Here is a 19,911-nt window from a genome sequence, read left to right as displayed (position 1 = left end):
ATACTCTAATATTAAATAATTAAAAAAATTAGCGGAAGCAATGAAAATGAGTTTATATGTTAAATTGCACTTTTTTAAATGTCTTTGACTCTTGTGCCAATACAATATACCAAACACCGAGAATCCAGCTCATCTTATATATATAAAATTATAATTCCATTGACTAGATTTCAATTATTACACGTATTTTACTAAAACAAATGAAGTTTTGCAGCAGACTTTTTATAAAAACCATAATGCCTTGAAATGATTCATCAACCAACTATTCTACTCACAGAAAATTTCCAATTGCATTCTTCTCTTCCCAAACTCATGGCCGAATCACTTCTTTTCAGCTTCGCAGAATCGCTCATAGGAAAGCTTGCCACTGCTGCCGTTCAAGAAGCTTCTTTGGCGCTTGGTGTACATAGCGAGCTAAAGCAGATGAAAGCGACTATGGCACTCATCAAAGGTGTTCTGTTAGATGCTGAGAAAAAGAATCCGCAGAGTAGTGCCCTGAACGAATGGCTGACTCAGATCAAGCGCGTGTTTTCTGATGCTGAAGACATAGTCGATGATTTTGAGTGTGAAGCCTTGCGGAAACACGTTGTCAACACCTATGGTAGCTGCTCAAGAAAGGTACGCCGTTTCTTCTCATCAAGTAATCCTGTTGTTTATGGTCTTAGAATGGCGCATCACATTCAAGACATCAACACCAGGTTGACCAAACTTTCAACACAACTAAGCATGTTTGGCCTTCAAATCATTGACCATGATACACGTGTTGTGCACGTGAGGGAAATGACTCATTCTCATGTAAACCCTTCCCATGTTACAGGGAGGGAACATGATAAGAATGAAATAGTAAACCTTCTTATGCAAGATGGTGATCGCCAAAGTCTTTCTGTTATTTCCATTGCGGGAATGGGGGGCTTGGGAAAAACCACACTTGCTAAGTTAGTTTTCAATGACAGAAACATTGATGAATGTTTTCAATTGAAGATGTGGGTCTGTGTCTCTAATGATTTTGAACTTAAAAATGTGCTCATTAAAATCCTCAATTCTGCTCCAAATCCAACTCGGGAAAACTTCAATAACTTTGAGACGGAGCAACTTCAAAACCTTCTGAGAAATAGACTTGAAGGTAAGAAGTTCTTGCTTGTGTTGGATGACGTGTGGAGCGAGGATCCTGCACGATGGCATGAGTTGAAGGAAATAATAGATGTGGATGTTGAAGGTAGTAAAGTCCTACTGACCACTCGTAGTCATGCAGTAGCTGCCATAATGCACACTAAATCATCAAATTTGTACCTTCTTGGATGTCTCTCTGAGGAGGATTCTCTTTCACTATTTGTGAAATTTGCTTTTGATGATGGAGAAGAAAAGAAACATCCAGAACTGTTGGAGATTGGAAAAGAAATAGTGGGAAAATGTGGTGGGTTACCTTTAGCAGTGAAAACGGTTGGGAGTTCATTGTTCTCGATGTTTGATAAGAAAGAGTGGGAGTCTATAAGAGACAACGAAATTTGGAATTTAAAACAGAATGAAGAAGGCATTTTGCCTGCTCTCAAATTAAGTTACGATCAACTCCCTTCATATTTAAAACCTTGTTTTGCTTCTTTCTCCCTTTGCCCACAGAATACTATAATTATTTGTTCTCAAATTTCTACCATGTGGGAAGCACTTGGTTTTCTTCCGCCCCCAAAGGAAAGTGAATCAATGGTGGATGTTGCCAATCATCTTGTGTATGAGCTATGGTCAAGATCTTTTCTTTCAGATTATTTTGACTTGGGGGCCGATTCCACATTTACGTTACATGATTTGATGTATGATCTTGTAGTTCATATTGCCAAAGGTGAGTTTGAAAGAATAAATCTCCGCAATCAAAAATTTCCTGAGAATGCCCAACATTTAGTCTTTATGGAAAATAATTTGCATGGTCAAGCTTTTCCTCACACAGGTTTAAAAAGTGTGTACCTTTCCCAGGGAATGAACAATGAAGCTTTCTTGATTAAATTGGTGTCAAGATGCAAATACTTGAGGATTTTAGGATTATATTCATCTGAAATCGAGAGTTTGCCTTACTCTATTGGAAAGTTGAAACATTTAAGACATCTTAATCTCCAGTTTAGTAAAAAACTCAGGAGACTCCCTGATTCAGTCTGCAAACTTCAAAATTTGCAAACTTTGGATCTCTTAGGATGTGTAGAGCTACAAAAACTACCCAAAGGAATGAGAAATCTAATCAGCCTTCGGAATCTTTATATAACCACCAAACAAGTTGATTTTTCAGAGAAAGACATTGCAGTTTTGACTACTTTAGAAAATTTAAATATTAGTTATTGTGATAATTTGGAGTCATTGTTCAATGGTATACAACTATCCACTCTTAAAAAATTAGCCTTAGTGGGATGTGAAAGTCTAAAGTCGGTGCCGTTTCACGCCATTAGAAATGTAAATGTTTTGGCTATCTCTAACTGCGACCAGTTGGAATTGTCAATGGGTGTTGGAAGTCAAATCCCCGATTCAAGGTTAAAGTATGTTGTTCTTAAAGACTTGCCGCAACTGGTCACGTTGCCTCGGTGGATTCAAGGATCTGCAAACTCTTTACAAAGCTTACTTATTTTAGGTTGCATCAATCTTAAGGAGCTTCCCGATTGGCTACCAACTTTAATTTATCTCAAATCTCTTGGTATTTGCGAATGTCCAAATCTGGTGTCACTGCCTGACAACATGCATCAGCTCACAAATCTTGAAAGATTAGAAATGACTGCTTGTCCTGAATTATGGAAAAGATTCAAGCCCGGAGTTGGACAGGATTGGTACAAGATATCACACATCAAACGTGTTTATAATGCTCAAGAAGAAGAAGATGAAGAAGATGAAGAATAAGATGAAGAGGAAGACGACGACGAAGAAGAATATTCTCCAAATAACATAATGAAAAGTTGAAGGTACTAATTTTAATCCTTTGACTTTTCTATTACATTATTATTTTTTAGAAGTTATCTTTTTTTATTTTAAATTTTAAAGGAAAGGATTTTTTATTTTTCTTTTACACAGGCTATACCACTTCCTCGATCTCTTCACCTCATAAGGGACAAATCTAGCAGGAAGCTGTGAAATATCTTATTTACTTATAAATTTTATAAACTTGTAGACTTTTTTCTTTTTTTTCTTATGAACTTTCAAAACAATGTGTTTTTTTATACAAAAAGGGTTAATAAGAACTTTCAAAACAATGTGTTTTTTTATACAAAAAGGGTTAATAAGGTGAATATTTTGTAATAGTAGTGCAAACATCAATTGTGTATCAAATAAAGAACAATATTATATGTCTCTTTTAGATGTTTCTTGAGATCCTAGTTGTGAACATTCCGAGACTCATCAAAAAAACTTTGGAAATGCCCTGTCATTTTTTACCGTTTATTTGAGAGCTTTTAAATAAGTTTTTATAAACAAATTTTTAAAAATAAATAATAAGAAAACCCTTCTATATCTAATACTTATCGATTCAACAACTACTTTTTTTAGTCAGATTGTTGTGTTGATTTATGTAAAAAAAAAAATAGTGATTTCTTTTATTATAGTGTTTGTGAGTTGGGTTCTATAGAATTTGTTACAAATCCATTATTTAACTTACGAAAAGACTTTTCGGGTTGAGATCTGTTGAGTTTCTGCATATATTTTTTTCATGTTAAACTCAATTTAACTACCCTATTCTGAAATGAGTTGGACGATCAATTGAGTCAATATGCTGAATATTTTCTTTTGTTAATGTTGTAATTTTCAAATATCGACATATTTTAAAAAATAAAATAATTTTTATGAAAATTAATTGAAGATTTGAGATAAACTAATAAATTAATAAATCAAGCCATATATAACCCTTTATCTGAACTAGGGCATTCCAGCCATTGGCGTTTGTAGTGGAAGATGACTAGGTTATGCCAGCGTTCATGGCCCCAAATTTTGGCAACGGTGGATGTTGATGCCCTTTCCATTGCCATTCATTGGCTTATGAAGATGGTGAGAGAGGAAAGATGTGTGTAGATTGAGGAAGATGGAGTAGAGAAATTTGTGTGGGCGTAGTGGCAAAACTTGGACAAAAACTTCAGGGATGCCAAATAATAAATATTCAATTAAAAATATCTAAATTTATAATAAACTTGATATTTAATTAAGTCAATTAAATATAATAATTCTTTTATCTTTGTATCATAATATCTCACTACAAGCAAGAAAAATTATATTTACATACGACTAAATCGTATGTAAAATAGTGTTACATATGAAAATTATATATGTCGTAGATAATATTATTCGTATGTAATTGCATATAAATATAAATATATCCGTATGTAATTACTTAAAAAATACCAATAAAGAATTGTTTGTATCAGTAGTAGACGTGATCAAGATTATAACATATAAACTTTGAAGAATACTTAAGTCATAAACAAACATTTCATATTAATACATAAATATTATTTATATGAATATCATTGTCAATTATATAATATCTAAGAATTGTCATTAAAATAAATAATTTCAATATACAATATTTGTATTAGTCCATCATGTGCTATATTTGATAGAGAAGAAATGGCATAGAAAGAGACTGCAGTATCATGTAAGTTTTTCATGATCTTAATTACATGACATTAGGATCTTAAGAATTTATGATTCTCACTAGATTAAACATAATTACATAAGGAAGATGAGAATTTACTAACCTTGATCCATGCTAATTGATTCTTGATTTGCTTCAACTCCTTACCCAATCTATCCCTTGATGCAAGCTTAATTCTCTCAATTCTTTCTTGATGGTGGATTTAATGGGAGAGAGCTTCTTGAAGAAATTGTGTGCATCAGGGACAGAACCCTTCTCCATTCTTATACAACTTCCATCAAGTTGTAACTTTGCCATTAAGTCCCTCAATTATATTAAATCACATTTTGACCCTCATTTATCTTTCACATGAGTCACTTAATAGTTGGGTAATTCTAACATTCTCCCACTTGACTCTTGTGATGTCATAACATTCTGTGATTTAATAAATAGTCATAATGCGCATTTGGGGACTTTACATAATTGGCTTCATCATTATTCATAATTAAAGATATAGAAATAATAAGAGTCATGGCGGTCGCACATCATTCAACTGATATGTCTCCTTCCATGTACTACTATATTATCTCTTTCTCTTTAATATGACGTTATAAAACTTAAATACATAATGGGTTCAAACATAATGTCATTTTAATAACAATAATATAATTTGTTTGTTTTTCTTCATCATAATTTGTATACATAACCATACAGAAGAAAATACAAATACAAATTTCAAAAACTTATACATTAAAGAATTCAAGTGTCACATAACCATTAATAACATTAACATTCAACTTTCAATGGTAGACATAATGCACATATTCTTTACATGATCAACAAATAATTTGGGCGGTAACCCTTTTGTTAAAGGGTCAGAAATCATAAAATCAGTGCTAATATGTTCTATTGACACTTTATGTTTCTGAATTTCTTCTTTAACGACAAAGTATTTCAATTCCATATGTTTAGCACCTTTGGAATACTTGTCGTTCTTAGAAAAGAAGACTGCTGCGGAATTGTCACAATAAATTTTCAGCGGCTTGGCAATACTGTCAACTATTCCAAGTCCTGAAATAAAGTTCCGCAACCAATTAGCCTGAATAGTGGCCTCAAAGCATGCCACAAATTCAGCTTCCATAGTGGATGTAGCAATGACGGACTGCTTCGCACTTTTCCATGAGATTGCTCCTCCGGCTAAAAGATACAGATAACCATATGTAGATTTTCTTGTATCTATACAACCAGCAAAGTCTGAATCTGTATATCCAATCACTTCAAGATGATTAGATCTTTTATAAGTAAGCATGTGATTCTTTGTTCCTTGTAGGTATCTTAAAACTTTCTTTGCAGCTTTCCAATGATCCATTCCTGGATTACTCTGATATCTACCAAGCATACCAACTGCAAAACTAATATCTGGTCTTGTACATGTTTGAGCATACATCAAACTCCCAACAACAGATGCATAAGGGATATTTTCCATCTGTTTCCGTTCCAAATCATTCTTTGGACATTGCATGAGACTAAACTTGTCTCCTTTATGTATTGGAACGGGAGATGCTGAACATTTATCCATCTTAAATCTCTCTAAAACTTTATTAATATATGCTTTCTGAGACAAACCTAACAATCCTTGTGATCTATCACGGAATATTTCTATTCCTATCACATAATATGCCTCACTCATATCTTTCATTTCAAAGTTGTTAGAGAGAAATTTCTTAGTCTCACTTAATAGACCAAGGTCATTAGTTGCAAGCAAGATATCATCAACATATAGAATCAAAAAATATAAACTTGCTCCCACTGACCTTTAGATATATACACCGATCAACAATGTTTTCCTTAAATCCAAAGGATATAATAGTATCATTGAACTTGAGATACCATTGTCGAGAAGCTTGTTTAAGTCCATATATTGATTTCTTTAGTTTATACACCATGTGTTCCTTTCCTTTTTCAGTGAACCCCACCGGTTGATCCATATAGACATCCTCTTCTAAATCTCCATTCAGAAAAGCAGTTTTAACATCCATTTGATGCAACTCAAGATCATAATGAGCTACTAATGCCATGATAATTCGGAAAGAATCTTTCTTAGAAACAGGTGAAAATGTTTCTTTATAGTCAATGCCATCTTTCTGAGTAAAACCTTTGGCAACAAGTCGGGCCTTGTAGCGTTCGATATTACCATGAGAGTCATGCTTAGTCTTAAAGACCCATTTACACCCAACTCTCTTGCATCCTTCTGGTAATTCCACAAGATCCCATACATCATTTTGTACCATCGATTTAAGCTCATCTTTCATAGCATTTAACCATTTATCAGAATTATCACCATTAATGGCTTCTGAAAATGAAACTGGATCGTTATCAATACTTAAGTCGTTTTCTGACTCTTGTAGATAAATCACATAATCATTCGAAATAGCAGACTTTCTTTCTCTTTGAGATCTTCTTAATACTATTTCTTGTGATTGTTCTACAACTGGTTCATTGTTAATCATGGGAGTATTAATGTGTTGTTCTTCTTGATTGTTCTGTGTTTCTACAACATGAGGAACAACAACTCTTGAAGATGAGGTGCCAATTACAGGAACTTGTACTTTAATTTCTGTAATTTCAACCTTTCGTGAATCTACACTCCCACTAGTTTCACCATTTTCAATGAACCGAGCATTTCCAGTTTCAACAATTCTTGTACTATGGTTAGGACAGTAAAATATATACCCTTTTGATTTTTCTGGATAACCAATGAAATATCCACTGATTGTTCTTGCATCCAGTTTCTTTTCTTGCGGATTATAAATTCTTATTTCTGCCTGACAACCCCAAACATGCAGGTGTCTCAAACTGGGTTTCCTATTTGTCCATAACTCAAAAGGAGTCTTTTGAACAGCTTTACTGGGAACCCTGTTTAACAAATACATGGCAGTCTTTAATGAATACATCCACAATGATACAGGTAAACATGAATTACTTAACATACTCCTAACCATATCCATTAAGGTTCGATTACGCCTTTCTGATACACCATTTTGTTGTGGTGTGCCTGGCATTGTGTATTGAGCACAAATACCACGTTTCTCAAGAAATTTAGCAAATGGACCAGGGTGTTGTCCACTTTCATCATATCTTCCATAATACTCACCACCTCTATCAGACCTGACAATTTTCACCTTTCTGTCTAATTGTCTTTCTACTTCATTTATGTAAACTTCCAAGACATTCACTGCTTGAGATTTCTCATGCAGTAGATAGACATATCCATAACGCGAAAAATCATCAATGAAGGTGATGAAGTATTTCTCTTTATTGAAGGTATTCACATCAAACGGACCACATATATCAGTGTGTATAATTTCAAGAAGCTGTGTACTTCTTGTGGCTCCTTTCTTTGTGTGTTTTGTTTGTTTGCCTTTAATACAATCCACACATACATTCAGATCAGTAAAATCTAAATCTGGAAGGATTTCATTCTTTACTAATCTTTGCATCCTTTCTTTGGAAATGTGTCCCAAACGTTTATGCCACAAATAAGCAGATCGTTCATCCACTAAACTGCGTTTAGTGCTAACATTGTGATGCAAGGTCATAAGAGTTTCAGCATATAAATTATCCAAATTCAATTTATATAAACCATCATAAAGTGTACCAGATCCAATCATACAGGCACGCTTAAACAAACTGAAACAACCATTCCCAAATTTAAAAGAGTATCCAGCAACATCAAGCTTAGACAAAGAAATCAAATTTCTAGTGATACTAGGTACATAAAAAGTATCCATCAGGTCTAAGTGATATCCAGTGTCAAGAATTAATCGATAAGTCCCAACAGCTTCCACTGGAACTTTCACTCTATTTCCCATGAAGACAAACTTCTCAGTTGGGTTTATGGTTCGGATTGTAAGGAATCCCTGCATCACATTAGAAACATGAGTCGTACATCCAGAATCAATCCACCAAGTATTATGGGGAACTTCAGTTAAGTTTGATTCAAAACATACGTAAGCATTATGCTTACCTTTCTTTTCGAACCAAGCTTTACGCTTTAAGCAGTCTTTCTGAAAATGTCCAGACTTCTTGCAGAAATGACATTTATCATTTTTCTTCTGGATTTTGGTTGAGGACTCGTCAATCTTTAATGGTCCTTTACCCTTTACATGTTTCTTAAATTTCTTTCCTGCTCCTTGATTCTTTAGATAATGAACAGAGTGGCTTCTTAAGTTCTTAAGTCTGGTCTCTTCTTGAACTAACATACTGTGCAATTCATGCACATTCCATTTGTCTTTTAAGGTGTTATAGTTCATCTGAAATGGACCATACTCAGACGGTAGCGAGTTCAAAATGAACTGCACGAGAAAAGTCTCATCCACTTTCATTCCTAGAGACTTAAGTCTTGCTGCAATATTTGTCATCTCGATCACGTGTTCATGCATAGTACGTGAACCGTCAAACTTCATGGTGGTCAACGTACTCATCAATGTCCCAGCAAGGGACTTGTCAGCAGTTTGGGAGCGCTCTTCCACTAATTTCATAAATTCTTTCGCATTTTCGGTTTTCGGAATAGCAGATTTGATGTTACTTGCAATGCTCATTCTCATAAACATTAGACTAAGTCTGTTTGATCTTTCCCAAGCTTTGTAATGAGCTTTCTCTTCAGTGCTACTAATATCAGTGATAGCAGCCGGTTTCTCAACTTGAAGAGCCAAGTCAAGATCCAATACACCTAAGTGAAATTGGACTTGTTCACTCCAATCAGGGAAATTTAAACCATTAAAGACCGGAACAGACGTAGCGAGCGAGTGTAAAGATACCGGAACGGGGACTGTAATTAATACATGCTAATCATTAGTGCTTTGAGTCATAAATACAGATTCATACTTTAATCATCATTCTATGTATATTAGTGTTCTCCTTTGGGAGATCCATTAATACACAAACATAAGCATAATGATGCTAATAATTATAAATCTTTATTGATAATTAAAATATGCATCAACTAGAATCATCTACTACCTTTGGGTATATAAATAAATCTAGCGAGCATACAAAATTATCTACAATCATACTCATTAATTATAAGATCAAATAATCATCTTTGAATGATACAAAATATCTTATAATAATGAATTTTCAATTAACCCATAAATTAATTATTCATAATTTAGCATCCATACAATGAGTAATTGAAATAAAATCATTAATAATTTGAAATTAAATTAACTTTAAAATTTTGGTCACTTTGGTGACTAACAAAATTTACCATAATTAATTTCAAATAATAATAATAATAATAACCTTTAATTTATTATTAATCATAAATAGCATTCTTGTTAATTTTAATTTAACAATATGCATTTATTCACATAAAATTTATTATGTGTCATAATTAAAATTGAAAAAACCTAATTTCAATAAGTGGGTAAAATTTTTCGTAATGGAGAACATACATAAACTTTAATTCTCCAGTATGCTACACGTTGGAAACTTTCATCTTGCAAAGTTTCAACACCAATTCATATAAAACAAAAAACTTTCCTTTCATTTACGTGTGTGGCAGACCATGTCCAACTTGATTTTGATTTTTAATACTATTCATTAAAAACAAAACTTTGGAAAAGTTTTCAACACACCTTTACCATTCACGGCAAACAAGGTTTCAACATTCATAAAGTTAAACTTAACTTTAATAATAGTTTTGGCATTGCATTCCATTCCCGTAAGCATTATCATCCAACAACTATTCATCATCTTCTTCCTAAAATTACTATTCCACACCATAATTTCATCATTTTTTAGGAAAAAATCATGAATCAAATTTCTTTATTCCAGGAGAATCATAAATCTAACAACCTAAACTCTGATACCACATGTAAGTTTTTCATGATCTTAATTACATGACATTAGGATCTTAAGAATTTATGATTCTCACTAGATTAAACATAATTACATAAGGAAGATGAGAATTTACTAACCTTGATCCATGCTAATTGATTCTTGATTTGCTTCAACTCCTTACCCAATCTATCCCTTGATGCAAGCTTAATTCTCTCAATTCTTTCTTGATGGTGGATTTAATGGGAGAGAGCTTCTTGAAGAAATTGTGTGCATCAGGGACAGAACCCTTCTCCATTCTTATACAACTTCCATCAAGTTGTAACTTTGCCATTAAGTCCCTCAATTATATTAAATCACATTTTGACCCTCATTTATCTTTCACATGAGTCACTTAATAGTTGGGTAATTCTAACATATCAAAGCTACTAATGGTTCATCCAAAAACATTACATGAGGTTAACACTACTCGTAGCCATGCAGTAGCTGCCATGATGCATACTAAATCCTTAAATCCGTACCTTCTTGAATGTCTTTCTGAAGAAGATTCTCTTTCTCTATTTGTGAAATATGCGTTTGAAGATGGAGTGGAGAAAAACCATCCAGAACTACTGGAGATTGGGAAAGAAGTCGTAGAAAAATGTGGACGGTTACCGTTGACACTGAAAACGGTGGGGAGTTTGTTGTTCTCGAAGGTTGTTAAGAAAGATTGGGAGTCTATAAGAGACAATGAGATTTGGAATTTAGAACAAAATGAAAAAGGCATTTTGCCTCCTCTCAAACTAAGCTATGATCAACTGCCTTCATATTTAAAACCATGTTTTGCTTCTTTATTCCTTTATGAATTTGACATTAATGTTTTATGTTATGATGTTACCGAAAATTTTTTAACGTGGAAAACCTTCTTGGAAAAAATCACGTTATCTCGTCCAGAAAATTATTTCCACTATAAAAGTAGGATTATAGTGTTTCTTTCACTCTCTGAGGATCTCTCTATAAATATCTCACCCTCTCGGATGGTATACAAAACTCTCATACTCACAAAAAAACACTCTCTCTAATTTTCCTCTCCTTCACCGTGGCTTTACTTCTCTCACGATGGTTTTCGTTTCTGTTCCTCTGTTGGTTCATTTTTTCTTTGCTTGTTTCTACCTTTTTATAGAAGAGCTTCACACAAAACACCAAACAACAAAGCTGAAAACATAGAGCAAAACATGGAGCATGGAAAAATATTGACCCTTAATTTAGGGTGTGGGTCCCATTTACGTTTATCCAACACTTTCCATGGTGTTGGATTCACTTGGTTTTCTTCCACCACCAAAGGAAGGTGAATCAATGACTAATGTTGCCAATCAAGTTTTGCGTGAACTAAGGACACGATCGTTTATTTCCGATGATCTTGACTTTGGGGTTGATTCTTGTTTTCAAATGCATGATTTTGTTAGTATCAAATATACTTTTATTGAAAAATAAACGCTTTCAGAGCTACAAGAAAGACAAAGTATTATCACTCAAACTAAAATTATCTCGATAAAAGTTCACTCACAAACTAAAACCAAACTACCCCTTCTCTCTCTTTCTTGCTTCCAGGGTAATGTATATACTACACTTTCTATATTACATTCACTCCTTGGTGCATTTCAGGTTCCTCCCCAATTTATAGTTGAATAAAGCACAAAGTTCCAAATCTTAGTGGTAAATTGGTGGATGCAAAAGTACAAGATAAGTGGAGTTGGTGAAGTTATTGGACAATGCACACAAAAATCCAAGTAGTGGTGTAGTGTGGTAACTGTTGGCACAATCATCACAGACAAACAAACAACTTTCTAAATTATTAAAACTGTGAACCCTTTAAAGTTTACCCAACAGATTTGGTAAGTGATCTTGCAGTGTATATTGGGAAAGGTGAATTTGAAAGAGTAGATCGCCGCAATCCAAAAATATCGGAGAACGCCCAACATTTAGTATTTGAGGAAAATAACTTTTATGGTGAAGATCTTGTCCCCACTGGTGTCAGATCTGTTGTTTTTCGTAACGGAGGGAACGATATAGATTTCTTGAATACGAGAGTCTGCCTCAGTGTATGGGAAAGTGGAAACATTTAAGATTTCTCTGCCTTGCAAAAAATGAAAAACTTAAGGAACTTCCTGATTCAGTCTGCAAACTTCAAAATTTGCAGACTTTAATCCTTAGTGGATGCACAAATCTGCGGAAGTTACCCAAAGGAATGAAAAATCTTGTTAGCCTTCGTCAATTGGCTATAACCACCGCACAAGCTGATTTTCCAAAAGAATTGATTGCAAATTTGACTTCTTTAGAAAATTTATCTTTTACTGAATGTGATAATTTGGAGTCATTGTTCGAAGGAGTACAACTTTCAACTGTCAAAAGTTTGATTTTGTCTGAGTGTGGAAGTCTAAAGTCGGTGTCGCTCCATGCCTTCAGAAATTTAGAGTTTTTAATGATCGCCGATTGCATCAAGTTGGAATTGTCAATGAACCTTAGCTGCCAAATCCCCGATTCAAAGTTAAAGTATCTTTTTCTTGATGACTTGCCACAACTAGTTAAATTGCCTCAGTCGTTTCAAGGATCTGCAAACACTTTACAACACTTATCAATTTCAGATTGCGTCAATCTTGATGAACTTCCTGAGTGGCTACCAACTCTAATTTGTCTCAAAGTACTTGACATTGACAGTTGTCCTAAGCTACTGTCACTCCCTAATATTCATCACCTCACAAATCTTGAAAATTTAGAAATCGTTGATTGTCCTGAGTTATGCAGAAGATTCAAGCCAGAAGTTGGACAAGATTGGCACAAGATATCACATATCAAAATAGTTCACATTGAGGATTCAGATACCGAAGAAGAATTATCCGAATGACAGTCAAAAGTTGGAGGTACAAATTTTAGCCCTTTATTTTTCTATATAGTTATTTTTTATAATTTTGTTTTTTCTAATTTTAAAAGAGGTGATTTTCTTCTTTGTACAGGTTATACCACTTTGTGGATCTTTCCACCTCAAATGGACTGATATTTAGCATGAAGCTAGAGAATATCCTATTTACATATAAAATTTGTATCTTCTGTAAGTTTATGCATTTTATTCTTTTAATTTTCAACTTTCTTACCAATATTTTCTTGTATATAAAATAAGGTATTGGCAGGTCAATGTTAAATAATAGTGGTATTAACATTAAGTGTATGTCAAATCAAGAAGAAGAATATATATATATTGTCATGCTTTGAATGTTTCTTGAGATCCTTGCTGTGGAGCTGGAAGTGAAACATAAGCACTTTAAAATACCCTTAGATAACATCGTGTATATTTAGAAGCTTTTAAAAAGTTTGACGACCAATTTAAAAATTAATGTTATAAAATGAGACCCTTTTACTTTTATTATTGATTAATTCAAAAGTAATTTTTTAATTTATTATTGTGTTAACTTTTATACAAAATGTTACTTTTTAAATCATTTGTTTTAAAAATATTTCAAAATAATTTTTTTAATTAGTTTTTTTTTTCAGCTAACCGATTCATAGAAGTTTTCTTTTACCATATTTCCAAAATCCGTAAAATGTAATTATTTTTAGACTTTTGAATTTATTTACCGTAAAATGTAATTATTTCTTTTTACCAAATTTATTTATTTATAAATTTAAAAATAAAAAAATAAACAATTGATTCAATATAATAAATATTAGTATGCTAATAAGAAAATTAAACTCTTAACAACTTCAATGATGTTTGGTTTATTATTAAATTGATAATTAATATTATTGAGAAAAATTAATTATATGTTAATGTTAACTTGCTAAATAAACATATATAACAATTAACAATTACTAAATACTAAAGTCCTCAACCATTAATGAAATTTAAACAAAAAAGATTTAACCTTTCCAATGAATTATTGATAAAATTAAGCTAAATCAAAAGCACAAAAATGGATGGATAAAGAGTCTATAAATTCCTTATAATATTTCGTATATGTAGAGGATTAAGTGATACTAATCAATGTTATAATTAAACTTTATGCTTCATATTATATTTTTCACTCAAAACTGATGATAATAGTAAAGAATTAATAGAAGCATGCATGACTATTAAATCGTGTGGAGAAATTTTGATAACTTTGACATGTATGCTATACTAAAAAGTGATCACTTCCGAATTCTACTAAAATAACATTATTTTGTTCCCATGTCCTTCGCTAATGTGAAGATCAACTAAAAATAATGGAACTTCATATAATGTGTGATACCACTCAAAATAAACAAAGAAAAATGTAACTTTGGACAATAATGGTTCATCGAAAATACAAGCCCTATCAAATGCAATTAAAAACAACATCGCCTCAGTCAGAGATGCTTTACTTGGTTAACAAAATAAACTTCTTCAATAATTCATCCTCACATAATTATTAGTAATATTCATAAACTTAACTTGAACGAAAAACATTCACAATGAAACTATATCTCAAAATAAAACAATTAAATACTCAATGAAAATAGAAAATGTATATTTCAAAAAGGTTTCAATTTATATAATATAACTTTCGTAAATTACACCTAAATTAGGGAAGCAAACACACTAACACTGCTTTTATTATTGAGCTTTAACATATTTTAGACAGTACTGATCTTAGAGAAAATTAATAGTATAATGTAAGGGGTTTTGACTTCTAATTTTTAGAATAATTAAAATCATATATTCAAAAGTTGTGTACATTATTATTATCACTAATTAATAATAGATCTTAACCAAAAATTAAAAAAAATGTAATTATTAAAAGAAAAATATAAATAAGTCACAACTAAAATCAGATTAAAAAAATACTAACATCTGTCAACTTAAAGAAAATAACACTATCATTATTTGTTACGAAGGATTAAATCTGTAACCTTCTAAAAAAAGAAGTCTAAATAAAACAAAGTTTCGAAGAGAAATCAAAACAAAAAATACGTAAAAAAACAAAAAACATAATTAATTATAATTATTCGAAGCTTAAACACTATTAACTCTTTTTATTGCCGCTCTTCATCTATATTTCAGTTAGCTTTATGCATATTTCCCAGGTGTTTTATTCTTATGCATTTATTCATTTATTGAAGCATTTCTGTTTTAAAATGTTATTCTTTTAAATTCTTTTAATACTTTAAATAATATTTATATAAACCTTGCTCATTAAATGAGTGTTGACACGATGCTCAGTTGTCAAGGCCAAATAGTGGCTAGGTACATGAAACCTATACGAAATTTGTGTTAAATTAGTGAAAATAATTTTAATTAGTAATTATAGGACTTAAGTTTATTATTGATTTACTTTAAGTAAGAGCTAACGAGTATTACTAGGAATTGAAATAGAGAGTTGCAGTCTTAGGTTGGATAAAAACAAGTGTGATAAACAAGGAGAAAGATGTATAAATGTCATACATGCAGGCTGTTATATGTCTTTTGTGTGTGTACGAATCACATATACCAAAATGGCCGACGGAATATATATTTCTTTTATAAATATCATAATGTTGTCAAATGATTCACAATTGCGTTCTTCTCTTATACTCATGGCGGAATCACTTCTTTTCAGCTTCGCGGAATCGCTCCTACGGAAGCTTGCCACTGCTGCCGTTCAAGAAGCTTCTTTGGGGTTTGGTGTGGATCGCCAGCTACAACAGATGAAAGCAACTACAGCACTTATCAAGGCTGTGCTGTTAGATGCTGAGCAGAAGAATCCGCATAGCAGTGCACTGAGCGAATGGCTGGTTCAAGTCAAGCGCGTGTTTTCTGAGGCTGAAGACATAGTCGATGATTTTGACTGCGAAGCGTTGCGGAAGCATGTTGCCAACACCTATGGTGGCTCCTCAAGGAAGGTACGCCGTTTCTTCTCAACAAGTAATCCTGTTGTTTATCGTCTTAGAATGGCACATCACATTCAAGACATCAACACCAGGTTGGCCAAACTTGCAGATCAAAGAAGCATGTTTGGCCTTCAAATCATTGACCATGTTACACGTGTGGTGCAACTGAGGGAAATGACACATTCTCATGTAAACCCTTCCAATGTTACAGGAAGAGAACACGATAAAAGGGAAATAGTAAAACTTTTGGTACAAGATGATGATCGTGAAAGTCTTTCTATTATTCCCATTGTTGGAATGGGAGGTTTGGGAAAAACCACACTTGCTAAGTTGGTCTTCAATGACACCACCATTCATGCATGTTTTCAGTTGAGAATGTGGGTATGTGTCTCTAATGATTTTGAACTTAGGAATGTGCTCATTAAAATCCTCAGTTCAGCTCCAAATCCAGCTAGTGTAAACTTCAATAGCTTTGAGACGGAGCAACTTCAAAATCATTTGAGGAACAAACTTCAAGATCAAAAGTTCTTGCTTGTGTTGGATGACGTGTGGAACGAGGATCCTGCAAGATGGGATGAGTTGAAGGAAATAATGGATTTGAGTGTTAAAGGGAGTAAAATTTTAGTGACTACTCGTAGCCATGCAGTAGTTGCTGCGATGCACACTAAATCCTCAAATTCGTACCTTCTAGAATGTCTTTCCGAAGAGGATTCTCTTTCTCTATTTCTGAAATCTGCTTTTGAAGATGGAGATGAAAAAAAGCATCCACAGTTCTCGGAGATTGGAAAAGAAATCGTAAAAAAATGTGGAGGATTACCATTGGCAGTGAAAACGTTGGGGAGTTCACTGTTCTCGAAATTTGACAAAAAGGAGTGGGAGTCTATAAGAGATAATGAGATCTGGAATTCAAAACAAAATGAAAAAGGCATTTTTCCTGCTCTCAAACTAAGTTACGATCAACTCCCTTCATATTTAAAACCTTGTTTTGCTTCTTTCTCCCTTTACCAACAGGATAGCGTGTTTACTGCTGCTGAGGTTTGTATGTTATGGGGAGCACTCGGTTTTCTTCCACCACCAAAGCAAGGTGAATCAATGACTGATATTTCCACTCAATTTTTGCACGAACTATGGACAAGATCGTTTCTTTTAGATTTTGTTGACCTTGGTGGTGATTGTTATTTTAAATTGCACGATTTGGTGTCTGATCTTGCAGTGTTTGTTGGGAAAGGTGAGTTTGAAAGAATACATCACCGCAATCCAAAAATATCCGAGAATATCCAACATTTGGCATTTGAAGAAAATAATTTTTATGGTGAAACTCTTCTCCCCACTAGTCCCAGAACTGTCATTTTTCTTAATGGAGGGAGCGATAAAGATTTCTTGAAAACATTGTTGTCAAGGTGCAAATGCTTGAGGTATTTAAACTTAAAAAATTGTGAATACGAGAGTCTACCTCGCTGCATCGGAAAGTTGAAGCATTTAAGATTCCTCAGTCTTGCGAAAAATGAAAAACTTAAGGAACTCCCTTATTCACTTTGCAAACTTCAAAATTTGCAGACTTTGTTTCTTAATGGATGCATAAAGCTACAAATGTTACCCAAAGGATTAGAAAATCTCATTAGTCTTCGTCACTTGGCTATAACCACCACACAAGCCGCTTTTCCCGAAGAAGTGATTGCAAAATTGACTTCTTTAGAAAATTTATATATTAGTTATTGTGATAATCTGCGGTCATTATTTGAACAAGTACAACTCCTGACACTTAAAACTTTCCATTTATGTAATTGTGGAAGTCTAAAGTCGGTGTCATTCCATGCCATCAGAAATTTAGAGGGTTTGGTCATAAAAAACTGCGACAATTTGGATTTGTCATTAGGTCTTGGCAGCCAAATCTCCAATTCAAGGTTAAAGTATGTTGTTCTTACTGATTTGCCACAACTACTCACTTTGCCTCAGTGGTTACAAGGATGTGCAAACACTTTACGTTCCTTACTGATTCAGCAGTGCATGAATCTTAAGGAGTTTCCCGAGTGGCTACCAACTCTAATTCATCTCAAAGTACTTGAAATTGGTCATTGTCCAAATTTGTTGTCATTCCCTTTGCACCACCTCACAAATCTTGAAGACTTACAAATCATTGGTTGTCCTGCATTATCCAAAAGATTCCACCCAATAATTGGATACGATTGGCACAGAATATCACACGTAAAAAAAGTTTATATTGGTAGATCCTTGTAGATCGCAAGATGAAGAAGAATTGACTAGTCAAAAGTTGAAGGTATTAATTTTTACCTTTTGGTTTTTCTATTAGATTATTGTTTTTTACAAGTCCTATTTTTTTTAAAGAGAATTTTCTACTTACACAGGTTATATTTACCAGTAATGCTGGACCTCTTGGGTATGAAATAGGATTTTGTTAAGAGATTATTCGATCTGCACCTCAAAGGAGACTGTAATCTGAGGCAGGAAGCTAATTAACAAATATGTATTTCCTATTTATGTTTCAAATATCAATTTCCTATAAATTTATACATTTCTTTTCCCCTGTGATCAACTCTTAAACAATGGTTTCTTTTATGCAAAATTAAGTGTTGGTAAGTTTCTTGAGATCCTCACTTTGAAGCTGATACTAATATATTAAGTATGTAGAGGTTCAACTGATACTAATCACAGTATTTTGACTAAATATTGTGCTTCATTATATTTTTCACTTACAACTGATACTATAATAATAAAGAATTAACCGAAGCATGAATGTTACATGGTGTTAAGAAAGTAGGTTTAAGATGGTATTATTAATCTTAGCATATTACAATCATCATATCAAATAAACCTGTAATATACATTCCAATGGACTATGCCGTCATCACCTTTTCCAATCTGTGTATATTTATATTAAACTTTCAATTTTAAAAATTGTATTACTGGATTTCTAATTTTATCGTTGAACTTTTAGTTTCACGAATTTTAGGACTTATTTTTTCAAATTTTATTTTCTGAGTTTTAAAATTACATATATGTTTCTTTAATTGAGAATCAATTTACTGGGTTTTTTTAACACGAATGGGAATGGGGCAAGTCTGTCTTTATTTATAAAAATTGGATAGTTAAAATTTACAGTTAAAGAATAAGAATACTAAAGACTTCAAAATTAAAATCGACATGAGGACAAATTCTTTATTAAATTTCTCCTCTACCTTTATTTCCTACATATTCTTTATTTTGAGACCGTAATTTTAGTTTTGATTGAAAGACATTTTCAACCGAGTCTTCTTCATTCATTTTCAATATTTGTTCATAAGTTTTAAGAGAGTCCATTAGTTGTGTGACTGACAATGTAGTCAAATCTTTTGTTTGTTCAATCGCGGTTACGATTGCATCATATTTTTGGGGAATAGAAATTAAAATTTTCTCAACGATTTTTTTGTCAAGAATATTTTCCCCAAAGGCTCTCATCTGACTAACTATTTCTTTTATTCTAGAATAGTAGTCTTTAATGGTCTCAGATTCTTTCATCCTTAATAATTCAAACTCTCGTCTTAGAGAATGAAGTTTAACATTGCGTACCTCGTCACTTCCATGAAACTCCTCTTGTATTATGTTCCAAGCTTGTTTTG

At 32.9% G+C, this 19,911-nt stretch overlaps 3 protein-coding genes across 3 annotated transcripts; all 3 read left to right on the top strand.

The window, feature by feature from the left end:
* Positions 1-279: 279 nt before the first annotated feature.
* Positions 280-3,095, top strand: LOC108324418 (disease resistance protein RGA2-like). The gene is made up of 2 exons (XM_017557367.2): positions 280-2,933; positions 3,043-3,095. Exon 1 carries the CDS (start codon positions 313-315, stop codon positions 2,869-2,871), a length of 2,559 nt encoding a protein of 852 aa, XP_017412856.1. The 5' UTR covers positions 280-312; the 3' UTR covers positions 2,872-2,933; positions 3,043-3,095.
* A 7,768-nt stretch (positions 3,096-10,863) lies between these two features.
* On the top strand, positions 10,864-13,316 carry LOC108324419 (putative disease resistance protein RGA4). The gene is made up of 3 exons (XM_017557368.1): positions 10,864-11,194; positions 12,302-12,513; positions 12,612-13,316. Exons 1-3 carry the CDS (start codon positions 10,864-10,866, stop codon positions 13,314-13,316), a joined length of 1,248 nt encoding a protein of 415 aa, XP_017412857.1.
* A 2,684-nt stretch (positions 13,317-16,000) lies between these two features.
* Positions 16,001-18,532, top strand: LOC108324421 (disease resistance protein RGA2-like). Its single transcript, XM_017557370.1, has one exon. It carries the CDS (start codon positions 16,001-16,003, stop codon positions 18,530-18,532), a length of 2,532 nt encoding a protein of 843 aa, XP_017412859.1.
* The last annotated feature ends 1,379 nt before the right edge of the window (positions 18,533-19,911 follow it).

This window comes from Vigna angularis, chromosome 3, assembly GCF_016808095.1.
Source record: "Vigna angularis cultivar LongXiaoDou No.4 chromosome 3, ASM1680809v1, whole genome shotgun sequence".
NCBI classification, from domain to species: Eukaryota; Viridiplantae; Streptophyta; class Magnoliopsida; order Fabales; family Fabaceae; genus Vigna; species Vigna angularis.
The sequence above is the reverse complement of the archived record's forward strand: the minus strand, read 5'-3'. Positions and strand labels throughout refer to the sequence as shown.